This window comes from Barbus barbus, assembly GCF_936440315.1.
Source record: "Barbus barbus genome assembly, chromosome: 32".
NCBI lineage: Eukaryota > Metazoa > Chordata > Actinopteri > Cypriniformes > Cyprinidae > Barbus > Barbus barbus.
Window position 1 is genome coordinate 13,759,067 of NC_136760.1, and position 12,184 is coordinate 13,771,250.

The following is a 12,184-nucleotide window of genomic DNA, read 5'->3' on the forward strand; positions in this document are numbered from 1 at the left end:
TATGTTTTTTTCTAAAGTTCCCCATAACGTAAGAAGGACCAGGTACACACAAGCACACACACACATACACAGAGGAATGCTGGCTTCGATGACTGTTTGCTTATTGACCCAGAACTGGGGGAATAAGTCATCAGTTGTGTCAACACTTTTCCTAATACCCAAAATCCTCAGAGACATTTGTGCAGATGTAAGAACTACAGGTCAAATAGTGTTAGGAGACCTGAAACATCAGTACGATTCATCAGATTTCATCTTAAATGAGTGATTTATTTTTTATTTTTAAATAAAAATAAATTTCTTATTTGTGTGTGTGTGTGTGTGTATGTTTATGTGGTTTATGAGGACACAAATTTGTATAATGACATGGGTATGACAGAGGTATTACAATATGAAGGTGGTTTATGAGGACACTGCCTATGTCCCCGTAATTCAAGAGGCTTAAAAAACTTTGTTTTTTTGAAAATCTAAAAATGCACAAAGTCTCCTGTGAGGGCTAAGTTTAGGTGTAGGGTTGGTGTAGGGCAATAGCACACACAGTTTGTTCAGTATAAAAACCATTACGCCTATGGAGAGTCCCCATCAACCACAAAAACCAACATGTGTGTGTGTGTGTGTGTGTGCGTGTGTGTGTGTGTGTGTGTGTGTGTGTGTGTGTGTGTGTGTGTGTGTGTGTGTGTGTGTGTGTGTGTGTGTGTGTGTGTGTGTGTGAAAAAATCAGACAAATGTCCAGTTGCATTCTTATTTAGTTTATTACTTATTTGTAACAGTAACTGCATTAAACCTACTTTATGAATTCTAGTAAATTCACATTTATATGATACAGTGTACATAACAGTAAATAGATGTGACATTTAATATTGTTTCTTCCTGCAGAACCTGTGTCCAAATAAATCCAACAAAACATCTGTTCACCATCTAATGCTCCTCATACTCATCTCACAAAGCTCATCTACCAAGTGCAAGATTCATTCTCTGGTTATTAGGGGTTTCTGAGCAACTCCATGTCCAATAACTGCACAAGTGTGATTGTCAGAGAGCAATGTGCCACATTATTACATCCGTCTCAGAGATATGTGCTCTGATGTTGTGTGTAACACTACAAAAATAGTCTACAAATAAATTCAAACCAAAATGGTACATTTGTCAAATAATCAAAAGGATTTCAAAAACAGCAAAATAGTATAAGGGTTGAAGAACAGTGGCAAATCATGTGACTTTCTTTTAGTTTGTTGGGTTTATGGTTGCAGGATTGTTTGATATTGACCTCCAGAACAATTTAAAAAATAATAATAAAAGCAGTTTTCACAAACACAGGAAAATTCTGTACATACTGAACAGAAAAAAACAACACAAACCTGATAGTAATCTCAGGTATTTGTTATACAAAATATTATACTTTGCAAGTGCTACACTCTAATCTTGTAGAAAAAAAATTCATAAAAAAAAATCGCATCCAGAAATGGAGAACACCTTCATTTTAAGAGACAAATTACATTGTGTTTGCATTTTTCCGAAAAATGTATGGCCATAAAGTGTCTTTCTTCAGTATTTAGGCTGACTGTAATATTCAAATATATTAAGAATGTACGCTGCTGCATCGCTTTTCGAACTGAATGAAAATCACAAGTATCTATGAATACTGACAATCATGCAGCTAGAGAATTTTAATGTTGTTTTATATCTTTTGCATAATTACATCAAACATTTCTCCCTTGTCTGACCATCTCCCATCCTTGTAAATAATAATAATTATAATAAAATATCTGAAGTTCAGAAGATCAGCTAATGCTTCCTGCAGCCTCCATTGTAAGGCCACTGATATACAGAAACTTATATAGAAATAATATGGAATAGTGATAGATGGGCATATCTCCACACAAACCCTGAGACATTACAAAGCCCTGGAGATTTCTTTTGAGTTGATTTCTAAAGACCACTGTATCCTACACCAATATCAGTATATGAACCAAATATATCAGTTGCACAAATTAACAGATTTGAATTGTTTGAGATGTTCTTCTAGTTTCTAAGTCCTTCAGTGTTCCCACACGCTTTGACCAATGAACGTCCAGTCACCCCTAAAATTCCCTGAAATATCCAGGTTTTCCATGACCGTGGGAACCCTCAATTGTGCCTTCAAAAGAGTCGCATTTAATCACTCTAAACGGTCATATCAGTCACCGGTTAATTTTATGGGGAAGCTTGTTTCTTTGGTGTGTGTTTATGAGCAGATATGTGTCTTGTGTCTTTAACATTTTTCTATCTGGGTCACAGAATGCATGGCCAAGCGCTTTTGTCATGGTGATGACTTGAGACAGGTAGTGACCAGTGTCACGTTACCGCTGTAATAAAGAAAAAAGTGAAAAAAACAAAAAAGGAAACTGCTATCATATTTCAGCCGGACCACCAGGATGACAAAAGCTCCTGCTTATTAATTCCATCTAGAATGTTCTGACTCAACTGCCCAGATGCAGACAGAACAAACACTGATAAAGACAACATAAAATGAACAGATTAGTGGTGTTTCTGCCATTGCTAATACTATTGCTCTAGGGGTTAGGGGTCTGAACAAATTTGGGGAAAATTATACATCAGTTACAATTTTCGCTATAATTTTTCTCGAAATTTGGACAAGCCACAAAACTACAATGTCAGATATTTTGGGTTTGGCTCTTTTAACTAATGTTTCCTTTTTCACCATTGCACCTCTGCAAAAAAATAAAAAATTGACAATGTCTACATGACAGTTTAACTCTTACTGAAACATTCCTCTCTGTTACTGACACAGCACAAGATGAGATATGGAGGTGCTAGACCTGGAACCAAGAAATGCAGTTGATTACTCATGTCAGAGTCGCTTTAAAGACAAATGAATAGTTTTTAGTATATTTATCAATATGCCAGTATACTTCTTAGTTGACATTCAAATAAAAATTGAACAGATATTTTTACTACATATAATTCACAGAAAATATTGAGTGCTACACAATTTTTGGTCCAAACCAATGCTCTCCATGAGAAGAACGTCCCTCTCCCTAATACCACCTGGCACTGTCTAGCAATAGCAAGTAGTAAATCAGGGCTCATTGTTAGTTTTCAATTAAATAAGCAAAAACGCTGACAATAATGGCATCATAAATCTAGCGTCTTTATGTCACGTGACAGAAAAACTGACAATTTCCACAATTTTTACAGTTTCCATATCAAGCGTTGTGACTTCTCTTGTTTATTTTTCTACGACTTGCTCTTCTCATACTGTATCTGGTTGTATTTACAGCACAGGAGCACAACATCGACTGTGTACATGAGAGTTTAGGGGTCAAACTATGACAGGATATAATCAGTGGATATGGTTTGTGGTTATGGTACACTCAATGCATAGACAATGACTGAACTGGCCACATTTGACATATCATTAGCATATGCATTATGGTATGCATTATGGATGTTACATACAGGTTCCCGTACAGAGACAGACAAATGGATTAAAGAATGCTAAAAAAAAAAAAAATTTTAATGCTACATTTTTTTTTTTTTTACTTATACTTAAGCATAATAATCGGTATGCTAAAGATGGATGTAGTGTGTAGTTTCTATAGTTGTGATGTTGAAATGTGTTAAACATAAAATGAATGATTTTGATTTGATGAGTCATTTATGGTGAATTTCTTCAGGAAAGACATGAATATTCATGTTCGCGTCCGTATGGCTTTCCTCAAATTAAAGGAACATGCAAACAATATTTACTAAATTGTGCATTCTTTGTGCACAGTTTGGCCATAATCAAGGGTAAAGGAAAACGACACTTGAGTTTACAGCCTAAAGTTAAGGATATAGTGATACATCAAGATCGAAAAATGCTGAAGGCAATGTAAGGTGTGTATTTGAGCGCTTGGGAGCATGTGTGTGTTTGCAAGCTCATGTTTTCTCATACAGTAGATGTAGCAGTTGGTTTCACTGTGATGCTCTGCGCGATATCCTCCCTATTGATCTTCTTCAATGCTGTGCAAAGCGTACCAATATTAGCCGAATCCTGGCTCGCCCAATGAGACAGAAGGGCCTGGATGGGCCTTTCTTCCTGCTTGAAATTAGCAATGTGTTCTTCTTTGTATCCAAGTAGACCTGCCAGGCTGCACCAATCAGTTTCCTCATTGGCTCCTGACTCCTCCCCTTCACCGGTACGAGTTAGCAGTTTCTCAACCTCCTCCCGTGTGTGTAAGGGCAAGGACAGGGCCGAACCTCCATCTATCTTGACCACTAAAACAAAAAGACTACATTTAGCCATTTGGATTAATATATCTAAAGTAAGACTACAAAATGTCCCAAACCATATTTATACCCATTCTGTGTTTGTTTGTAGACATAACCAACACGCAAACCACACAAATGCATGGAGCCCCGGAGGCCTGGGGGCCCCTTGCTAAATATATATAAAATTCTGTTATGAATCTTTAGAATGTCCAGCCTAATAGGTTTAAACTAAACTTTGACTTTAACAACTGTAGCCTACAACTTGGATTGTAGCTTAAAAGTGCTTTTTTGTTTATATATGTATAATTTTATATAATTTACAAATAATCATCCAACTGTTGCAGTAAATGAGCTTGCTTGCTCAATATTTAAATAGTCTGGTTCAGTATTTGCTATAAGCAGAGTTCCTCTGAAACCCTCTACTACCCCCAGCTCCACCTGTCTAGGGGCCAGGTTTATCAAATAATGAAAATTAGCGTGAGACTGTAAATCTCATAAAAGTGCAGATGGGATTGGGACGTTTTGCAGGTGATCTACTGAGCAAGTTAGAGAATACAGAAAAACGTCTCAGGTTACGTATGTAACCATGGTTCCCTGAAGGGAACGAGACGCTGCGTCGAAGCGCATATGGGAACGCCTTCAGCGTGACCAGGCTCTGAATATGATGTGCAATCAGTCAAACAAGGGCGAGGCGTCACGGGCGGGGTGACGTCACGACCAGGAAGCATATAAGCACGTGCGGTGGAGCCGGCTTCAGCTTCAAGTCATGAAGCAAGCGCTGGCAGGGATGCCGGAAGTGTGGCAACGCGACGCAGCGTCTCGTTCCCTTCAGGGAACCATGGTTACATACGTAACCTGAGACGTTCCCTTCCAGGAACTTCGAGCTGCGTCGAAACGCATATGGGAACGAGATACCAACGCCGCCAGACTGACAAGTCCCTGCCTGGTGTGAGGACGAAAGGACAGAGGAGCCGGGAGTGGCTCGGATGTCGAGGTCATAGAACCTAACGAAAGTCAGGGGCGTGGACCACCCAGCTGTGTTGCAGATGTCCTGCATGGAACACCTGCCCAGAAGGCCTTGGAGGCCACCACACCTCGGGTTGAGTGCGCTCTGACTCCCACCGGCAGGGGGAGCTCAGAGGCCTCGTATGCCAAAGCCATGGCACCCACAATCCACCTACTAAGAGAGGGCTTCGTAGCAGGAAGACCCCTACTAGGCGGACCATAGCACACGGGCAGCTGGTCCGACTTTCTCCACAGGGAGGACCCGTGGATGTATGCGTCCAGTGCTCGCACTGGACACACACGGTTGTGCTTCTCCTGGTCTGGCTCCCCGAAGGGACGAGGACAGAAGGCCTGCAGTACGACCGGCTGTGGAACGACCGACGGGACCTTCGGAACATACCCCACGCGGGGGTAGAGGAATACTTTCGCCGAACCGGGCGCAAAGTGAATAGAAGCCGTTGTCAGGGCCTGAAGGTCACCCACCCTCCTCAGAGAGGTGATAGCCAATAGGAAGACGGTCTTGATAGTGAGGAGTCTCTCAGTTATCTCCTGAATGGGCTCGAAAGGTGCAATGCACCGAGCCTCCAGAATCACAGCCAGATCCCACGTAGGGACGCGAGATCGTACCGGAGGCCTCAGCCTCAGCGCACCGCGGAGGAAACGTGTAACTAGGGGGTGTCTACCCACTGACTGGCCACCAATAAGGGCGTGGTATGACGAAATAGCTGCCACGTAGACCTTAACAGTGGAATGGGTTACCCCTGCGGAGAAACGGGCCTGCAGGAACTCCAGTACTGCACCAACGGGGCAGTTGACTGGGTCGAGCTGGCGGTCCCCGCACCAAGAAGTGAAGAGCCTCCACTTCAAGGCGTACAGTTTCCTCGTAGAGGGAGCTCTGGATTGGAGAATGGTCTCGACAACCTCGGTTGACAGACCGGAAGCTATGAGCTGTGCCCCCTCAGGGGCCACACCCATCGCTTCCATAACTCCGGGCGAGGGTGCACCTCGGTGCCCCCGGCCTGTGAGAGGAGGTCCCTCCTGACGGGCACTTCCCACGGAGTGCCGTCGAGGAGAGATATCAGGTCCGAGAACCATACTCGGCCCGGCCAGAACGGTGCTACTAACAGTAGACTGACCTCCTCCCGGCGCACTCTCGCCAGAACTCCAGGGAGCAGAGCGATCGGGGGGAAGGCGTACAGACGGAGCCTCGGCCACGTCTATACCATAGCGTCCAGTCCCGGAGGAGCTGGAGGAACCAGAGGGGACATTGCGCTGACTCTCGAGTGGCGAAGAGGTCCACCTGTGCCTGGCCAAAACCTTCCACGTCTGCTTCACCCCTCGGGTACCCCGGGTCTCGGCCCCTGTCTCGACAGGGCGCCTGCTCCCACATAAAGATGCCCAGGAATGTGCACAGCTCTCAGTGATAGGAGCTTGCCCTGGGACCACATAAGGATCTGGTGTGCCAGCTTATACAAGGGGCACGACCGCAGACCTCCTTGGTGGTTGATGTAAGAGACCACTGCCGTGCTGTCGGTGCGCACCAGCACGTGGTGATCTCTTAGGTCTGGGAGGAAGTGCTTGAGCGCACGGAACACAGCTAGGATCTCTAGCTGGTTGATATGCCACATCAGGTGGCGACCACTCCACAGACCGCGGGCAGGGTGGCCACTCATGACCGCACCCCAACCGGTGAGGGAAGCGTCCGTCGCTAGCGAGACGCGGCGACAAGGAGCTCCCAGCACCGGGCCCCGGGACAAGAACCAAGGATTCCTCCACATGTCGAAGGCACGGACAGCGGCGTGACACTTTGACAGCGCGGAGCGAGTCTCCCCTCAGGGAGACCCCCTTGGTCTTGAGCCACCACTGTAGGGGCCTCATGTACAGCAGGCCAGAAGGAATCACGCTGGACGCAGCTGCCATGAGCCCAAGCAGTCTCTGAAACTGCTTGACAGTGAATGGTATCCTTCTCACACTCTCTCGACTGCCGTGAGGATCGACTCGATCCGAGCAGGGGTCAAACGAGCCTGCATCGTGGTCGAATCCCACACTACACCTGGATAAGTGGTTCTCTGAGCTGGAGAAAGCACACTTTCCTTGGCGTTTAGTCTTAACCCCCCAAATCTTTCATGTGGGCGAGAACGACACCTCGATGCCGAATCGCCGCCCACTCTAATTAAGCGAGGATCGACCAATTGTCGATATAATGGAGTATGCGGATGCTCTGCAGTCGCAACGGGACCAGTGCCGCATCCACACACTTGGTGAAAGTGCTTGGTGAGAGTGCTAGGCCGAGGGGAAGAACCCGATACTGATACGCTTTGCCCCCGAAAGCGAACCTCAGGAACTCCCTGTGAGAGGGAAGGATGGGTACATGGAAATAGACATCTTTGAGGTCTGTCGTGACAAATCAGTCAAAGTATCGACTTCCTGTTCCAAGACCAGAGCCTGCTCGGGGCGGACCGTAGTCACACAGACCCTGTTGAACAGCGGAGGTGGCCCATCGAACTGGATGGAATAGCCAGCCTCTACCGTCCGCAGGACCCAAAGAGACACATTCGGTAGTCGCTGCCAGGCTGCCAAACGATCTACTAAGGGAATCAGTCTCTCGAGACTGACCTCTGGTGTTAGAGAAGCGGCCAGACCGCTGCCTCGCTGCGGCACACCGGTAGGAGACGCGTAATCTGGCGGCCGAGGCGAGTTTCTCAGGTCCGCTGAAATCACAGGCGGAAGAACCTGAGAGTAATACTCGCTGGGACCTGCTGTGCCCTGGAACTGCAGGGTTGACAGACAAATCCCCGGAGGGCACCGAGGGGAGACGGTCACCGCGTGCCGCGGTGTAAGCCGCTCCACCCCAGTAGGGGTCGTCCTCCGTAGTCCTGGGGCTCACCAGTCAGGACCTCTGAACGAACCAGACCCTGCAAGGCAGGACCCAAAGAGACACATTCGGCAGCTTGCTGCCCAATGATCTTCTAAGGGAATCAGTCTCTCGAGACTGACCTCTGGGTTCAGAGAAGCGGCCAGACCGCTGTCTCGATGCGGCGCACCGGAATGAGACGCGTAATCTGGCGGCTGAGGCGAGTTTCTCGGCTCCGCGCTGCCGGGCGGACAAACCTGAGAAATATACTCGCTGGGACCGGCTGTGCCCTGGAACAGCGGCAGGGTCAGCAGACAAGTCCCTGGAGGGCACCGAGGTGAAGTGGTCACCGAGTGCCGCGGTGCAAGCCACTCCACCCCAGTAGGGGTCGCCCTCCGCGGTCCTGGGGCTCGCCCGTCAGGACCTTTTGCGCGAGGAGCTGGTATGCGGAGGAGGCTGCGCCCGCCCAGCAGCCACCTGAGTTTAGAGAGCGCGCATACCCTCTGCCCACCAAAGATGTTGTAAGCAGAGCAGGAGCCTTCAAAGGCGATGCCGTAGAGGGAGACAGATAGCTCGCAAGCGTCTGTTCAACCCGCGGCATCACCGCATACCCGCGCTCATTCAGTTCCCGCGGGAACGAATGGCCGGGACGAAAAGATTTCACCCGCGATCTCAACACCTCGGTGAGGAGATCGGGGAAAACGGAAGGCTCCTGTGTATTAGTAGCTCTCTGGGGCGAGAGAGGTGGCGAAACCTCGTCAACGCTCGTCACATCAACCTCCTCGGAGGAAGAGAGACGAAGCGTTGAGCCCTCGTCTCGGGGGGGGAAGAGACCGCTTCCGAACCGAGAGACGGGGCGCCAGATCAGGCGCGGGAGGAGATAGGGACATGCCCGTCTGACTCTCGCCAGCCAGATCAGCCTGCGAGCCCCACGAGTGCAGCCGCCGCTCTGCCTCGGCAGCAGCGGGACCGGCACCGCGTGGGGAGCTCACGAAGGCTCCCTTCTCGAAGAGAGCCCTCCGGGTGCGGAGACCGATTCTGCGTGCTCCGCACCCAGGCAGACCACGCACAAATCGTGTGTGTCCTCGCTCGTGATATAGCGAGGGCAAGGATGCACACACGACTCAAAACGTGGTCTGAAAGCTTCACCCCTGAGCTTGCCCTTGGCTTTGGCATGATACTGAATGCTTTCCACTTAAAACTAGGACAAACAACAGTAAATAAGACTGACACACACAGAGCGCTTCGCTGAATGACAAAAAGCTGAAGCCTGCTCCGCCGCACGTGCTTATATGCTTCCTGGTCGTGACGTCACCCCGCCCGTGACGCCTCGCCCTTGTTTGACTGATTGCACATCATATTCAGAGCCTGGTCACGCTGAAGGCGTTCCCATATGCGTTTCGACGCAGCTCGAAGTTCCTGGAAGGGAACCAGGCTCATTTCCATAATGATTAATGCAAACTACCAAGAGCAGAGCAATTTAGCCACTTTTGCAACCATGTGAAGTGCAACATGGGTTAAGACATGATTTCTTTTGGCATTAAATTATGGCACAAATATCAATAAATTGACTACCATAAGCCTTAGAAAAATCATGTTGTGTAATTTATTTAAATACTCTCCCATAAAGTTTGTGTCTGAAAAGGAAACTCCTCCAAATGCATATGCAATAAGGTCAGCAGCAGCACGTGTGTGTGTATGTGTGTGATTTAAGGGTTTGTACCTGTATGTGGAGGCCCCTGGCCCTCCTGTAAGCTCTGACTGTCCACTGAGATGCCGCTGTCACTGTGGAGTTTCTCTCCCTCAGGAGAAGGCGTCTGACTGGGGTTTGCACTGCACGCTCTGTTATTAGCTCCTTGCTTGTTCTGCTTACAACTGTTCCACCTGAAAGATATCAAAGGAAGCATCAGAATATTTTATTAGAAAATCAGCATTCATTTCTAACCTAAAATTGTGATATTTCTGCACCACTCTTCCTCCTCAAGTCAATGTTCAGACAAGCTTGGCCCACCCAAACACACCCTATTGGTTTAGCCAGAAATGGAGATGTTGGACCACTCAAAGAAGCAATGATTTGAAAGCACCAGGACATTCACACCCTAAATGAACAAAAGCTGATCAAAGTTACATTCCCAGCTGTGATTTTAATATTTTATGAGCCCTTTGCACCACAATCTCCATCTGTGTCTGCTCAGAAAACTATCTGACTTATTTGAATTTGTATCAACATTGTTATCAGTCAGTAAAAACAATCACTTGTTATTTTGCATATTTGCATATGCGGTCTTGATTATTATATTGCCAGATTTGCTTAAGGCTTTGAATGCATTACATTAAATCAGAAAGGAAAGTTATGTTTTTAATCTGATCTGAGATCAGTGTCTCTGTTTTACTCCACATAATAAACAATGTGCTCGTGATGGATCAGATGGAATAACAGCCTAGAAGCGTTTTTTGCTTTTTGAGTTTATAAATATAGCTGAACTAAAGCCTACATAGCTGTACAACGCTTTGTGAGTGGAGATGAAAACAGCTCAGGGAGAGAATGAATCTGGTCCTCCTCACCGTTTAAAGATGATGAAGGCCACCAGGCCCAACAGCACTGCAGCCAGTATAGAGGTGTAGATGGGAATGAGGTTGTCACTCAGCCCATGGAGTCTCTTCAGCCCAGGGTCAGCCGTGGTCACGCTCTCCGTAGGACTGTCAGGAGGAGTCTTGACTGTATACAAGACATCTGATGGAGCACGAGAAGAAGAATAAGAGGGAGAAGAAAAAGGAGGAGGAGAAGGTGTAGAATATGAAAGAGGAGAAGTAATGGTTGAGCTGTTAGGGGGATCTACATCTGTTGGAGGAAAGGGACAAAGAAAAAGACAAAATCTGTTAGTTGCTAAAAATAAGGAATTGGCATGAGAGATTTCTAAAGCAAGTTAAAAATGCATAAATCATGCAGTTATTACAGTATATGAAAGGAGGTACAGCCATTCATGAAACACAAGAAGAACACGTTGCTTATTTCTTTTCACAATTTAAATAAAACTAGTTATAGAAATGATTTACACAGATATTCTTATTGCAACTGCTGCAATAATATTTTATTTGTGAAAATCATTCATGAAACCACTTTCATGTAAATTGTGGTATTGAGTTGATAGTTGAAGTTAAAAGAAAAAATAAAATGAACAGTTTGCGCACAAATTCTTTCTGTTTGAATAAGGTCAGTTGTGTTTAAGTTCTTTATTTACTCATCCTCATATTGCTCCAAACATGTATACACAAAAGATGACACTGTGAAAAATGTTTGGACCCCATTGACTTTCATTGTATGGACTCACACATTTGAAACATTCTTCAAAATTCCACAGAACAACACAGAAACAAAAATCATACAGGTTTGGAATGACATGAGGTGACTAAATTATGACAGATTTTTTTGGTCAACTATTACTTTAAGATCAAGTTAGTTACAACATTAGAAGACCTTGACATGGAATCTGTATCTACAAAAAAGCTCAACTGCATAGAATTGAAAAATGTTCCACAAAGTTCTCACATTGCCTATGTGTTTGTTTGTTTTTTGTTTGTTTGTTGTGTGGAAAAAAACCTGTGTACAACGTTACCAGATTACATCTATGTCTAGTCATCAGTTTCTAATACAATCTCAAAATAATAGACACAAAAACAGCCCAGTGAACATTGTAAAATTGAGTAAAAGCACATTAGTACTGAGACTGCTTTGTCTTGGCTCTGTGAACTCCGGCAAGTAAAAAAAATGATTCTTTAGATTTGATTATCTTTGATTCAATTGGGGGCCGTAATAAACAGGCTTTGTCCTAAGTCAAACCTAATGGACACTCAACTAGTGCAGGAGACTGTGATTAGATTGGAGAGGTAGAAGGAGAACAGGCATCGCCCCGGGCTACTGAGTGAGTGTGTGTGTGTGTGTGTGTGTGTGTGTGTGTGTGTGTGCACCTGGTATTCATCACGTCCTGGGGACCAAATGTCCCCACAAGGATAGTAATACCAGTAAATCTTAATCTTGTGGGGACATTTTTTGGTCCCCATGAGGAAACAAGC

General features: G+C 45.8%; 1 protein-coding gene across 2 annotated transcripts in view; it reads right to left on the bottom strand.

The window, feature by feature from the left end:
- Window positions 1-726: 726 nt before the first annotated feature.
- LOC306852705 (tumor necrosis factor receptor superfamily member 16-like) overlaps window positions 727-12,184 on the bottom strand; it is a 44,956-nt gene continuing 33,498 nt past the window's right edge. Inside the window, exons 4-6 of one of the 2 annotated variants that reach the window (XM_079389761.1) lie at window positions 10,676-10,952; window positions 9,834-9,994; window positions 727-4,257 (exon numbers count right to left, since the gene is read on the bottom strand). In XM_079389761.1, coding sequence (XP_079245887.1) covers window positions 3,929-4,257; window positions 9,834-9,994; window positions 10,676-10,952 — 767 coding nt within the window. In that variant the 3' untranslated portion in view covers window positions 727-3,928. The remainder of the gene's footprint in view (window positions 4,258-9,833; window positions 9,995-10,675; window positions 10,953-12,184) is intronic. The other variant, XM_079389762.1, reaches the window with a different exon arrangement.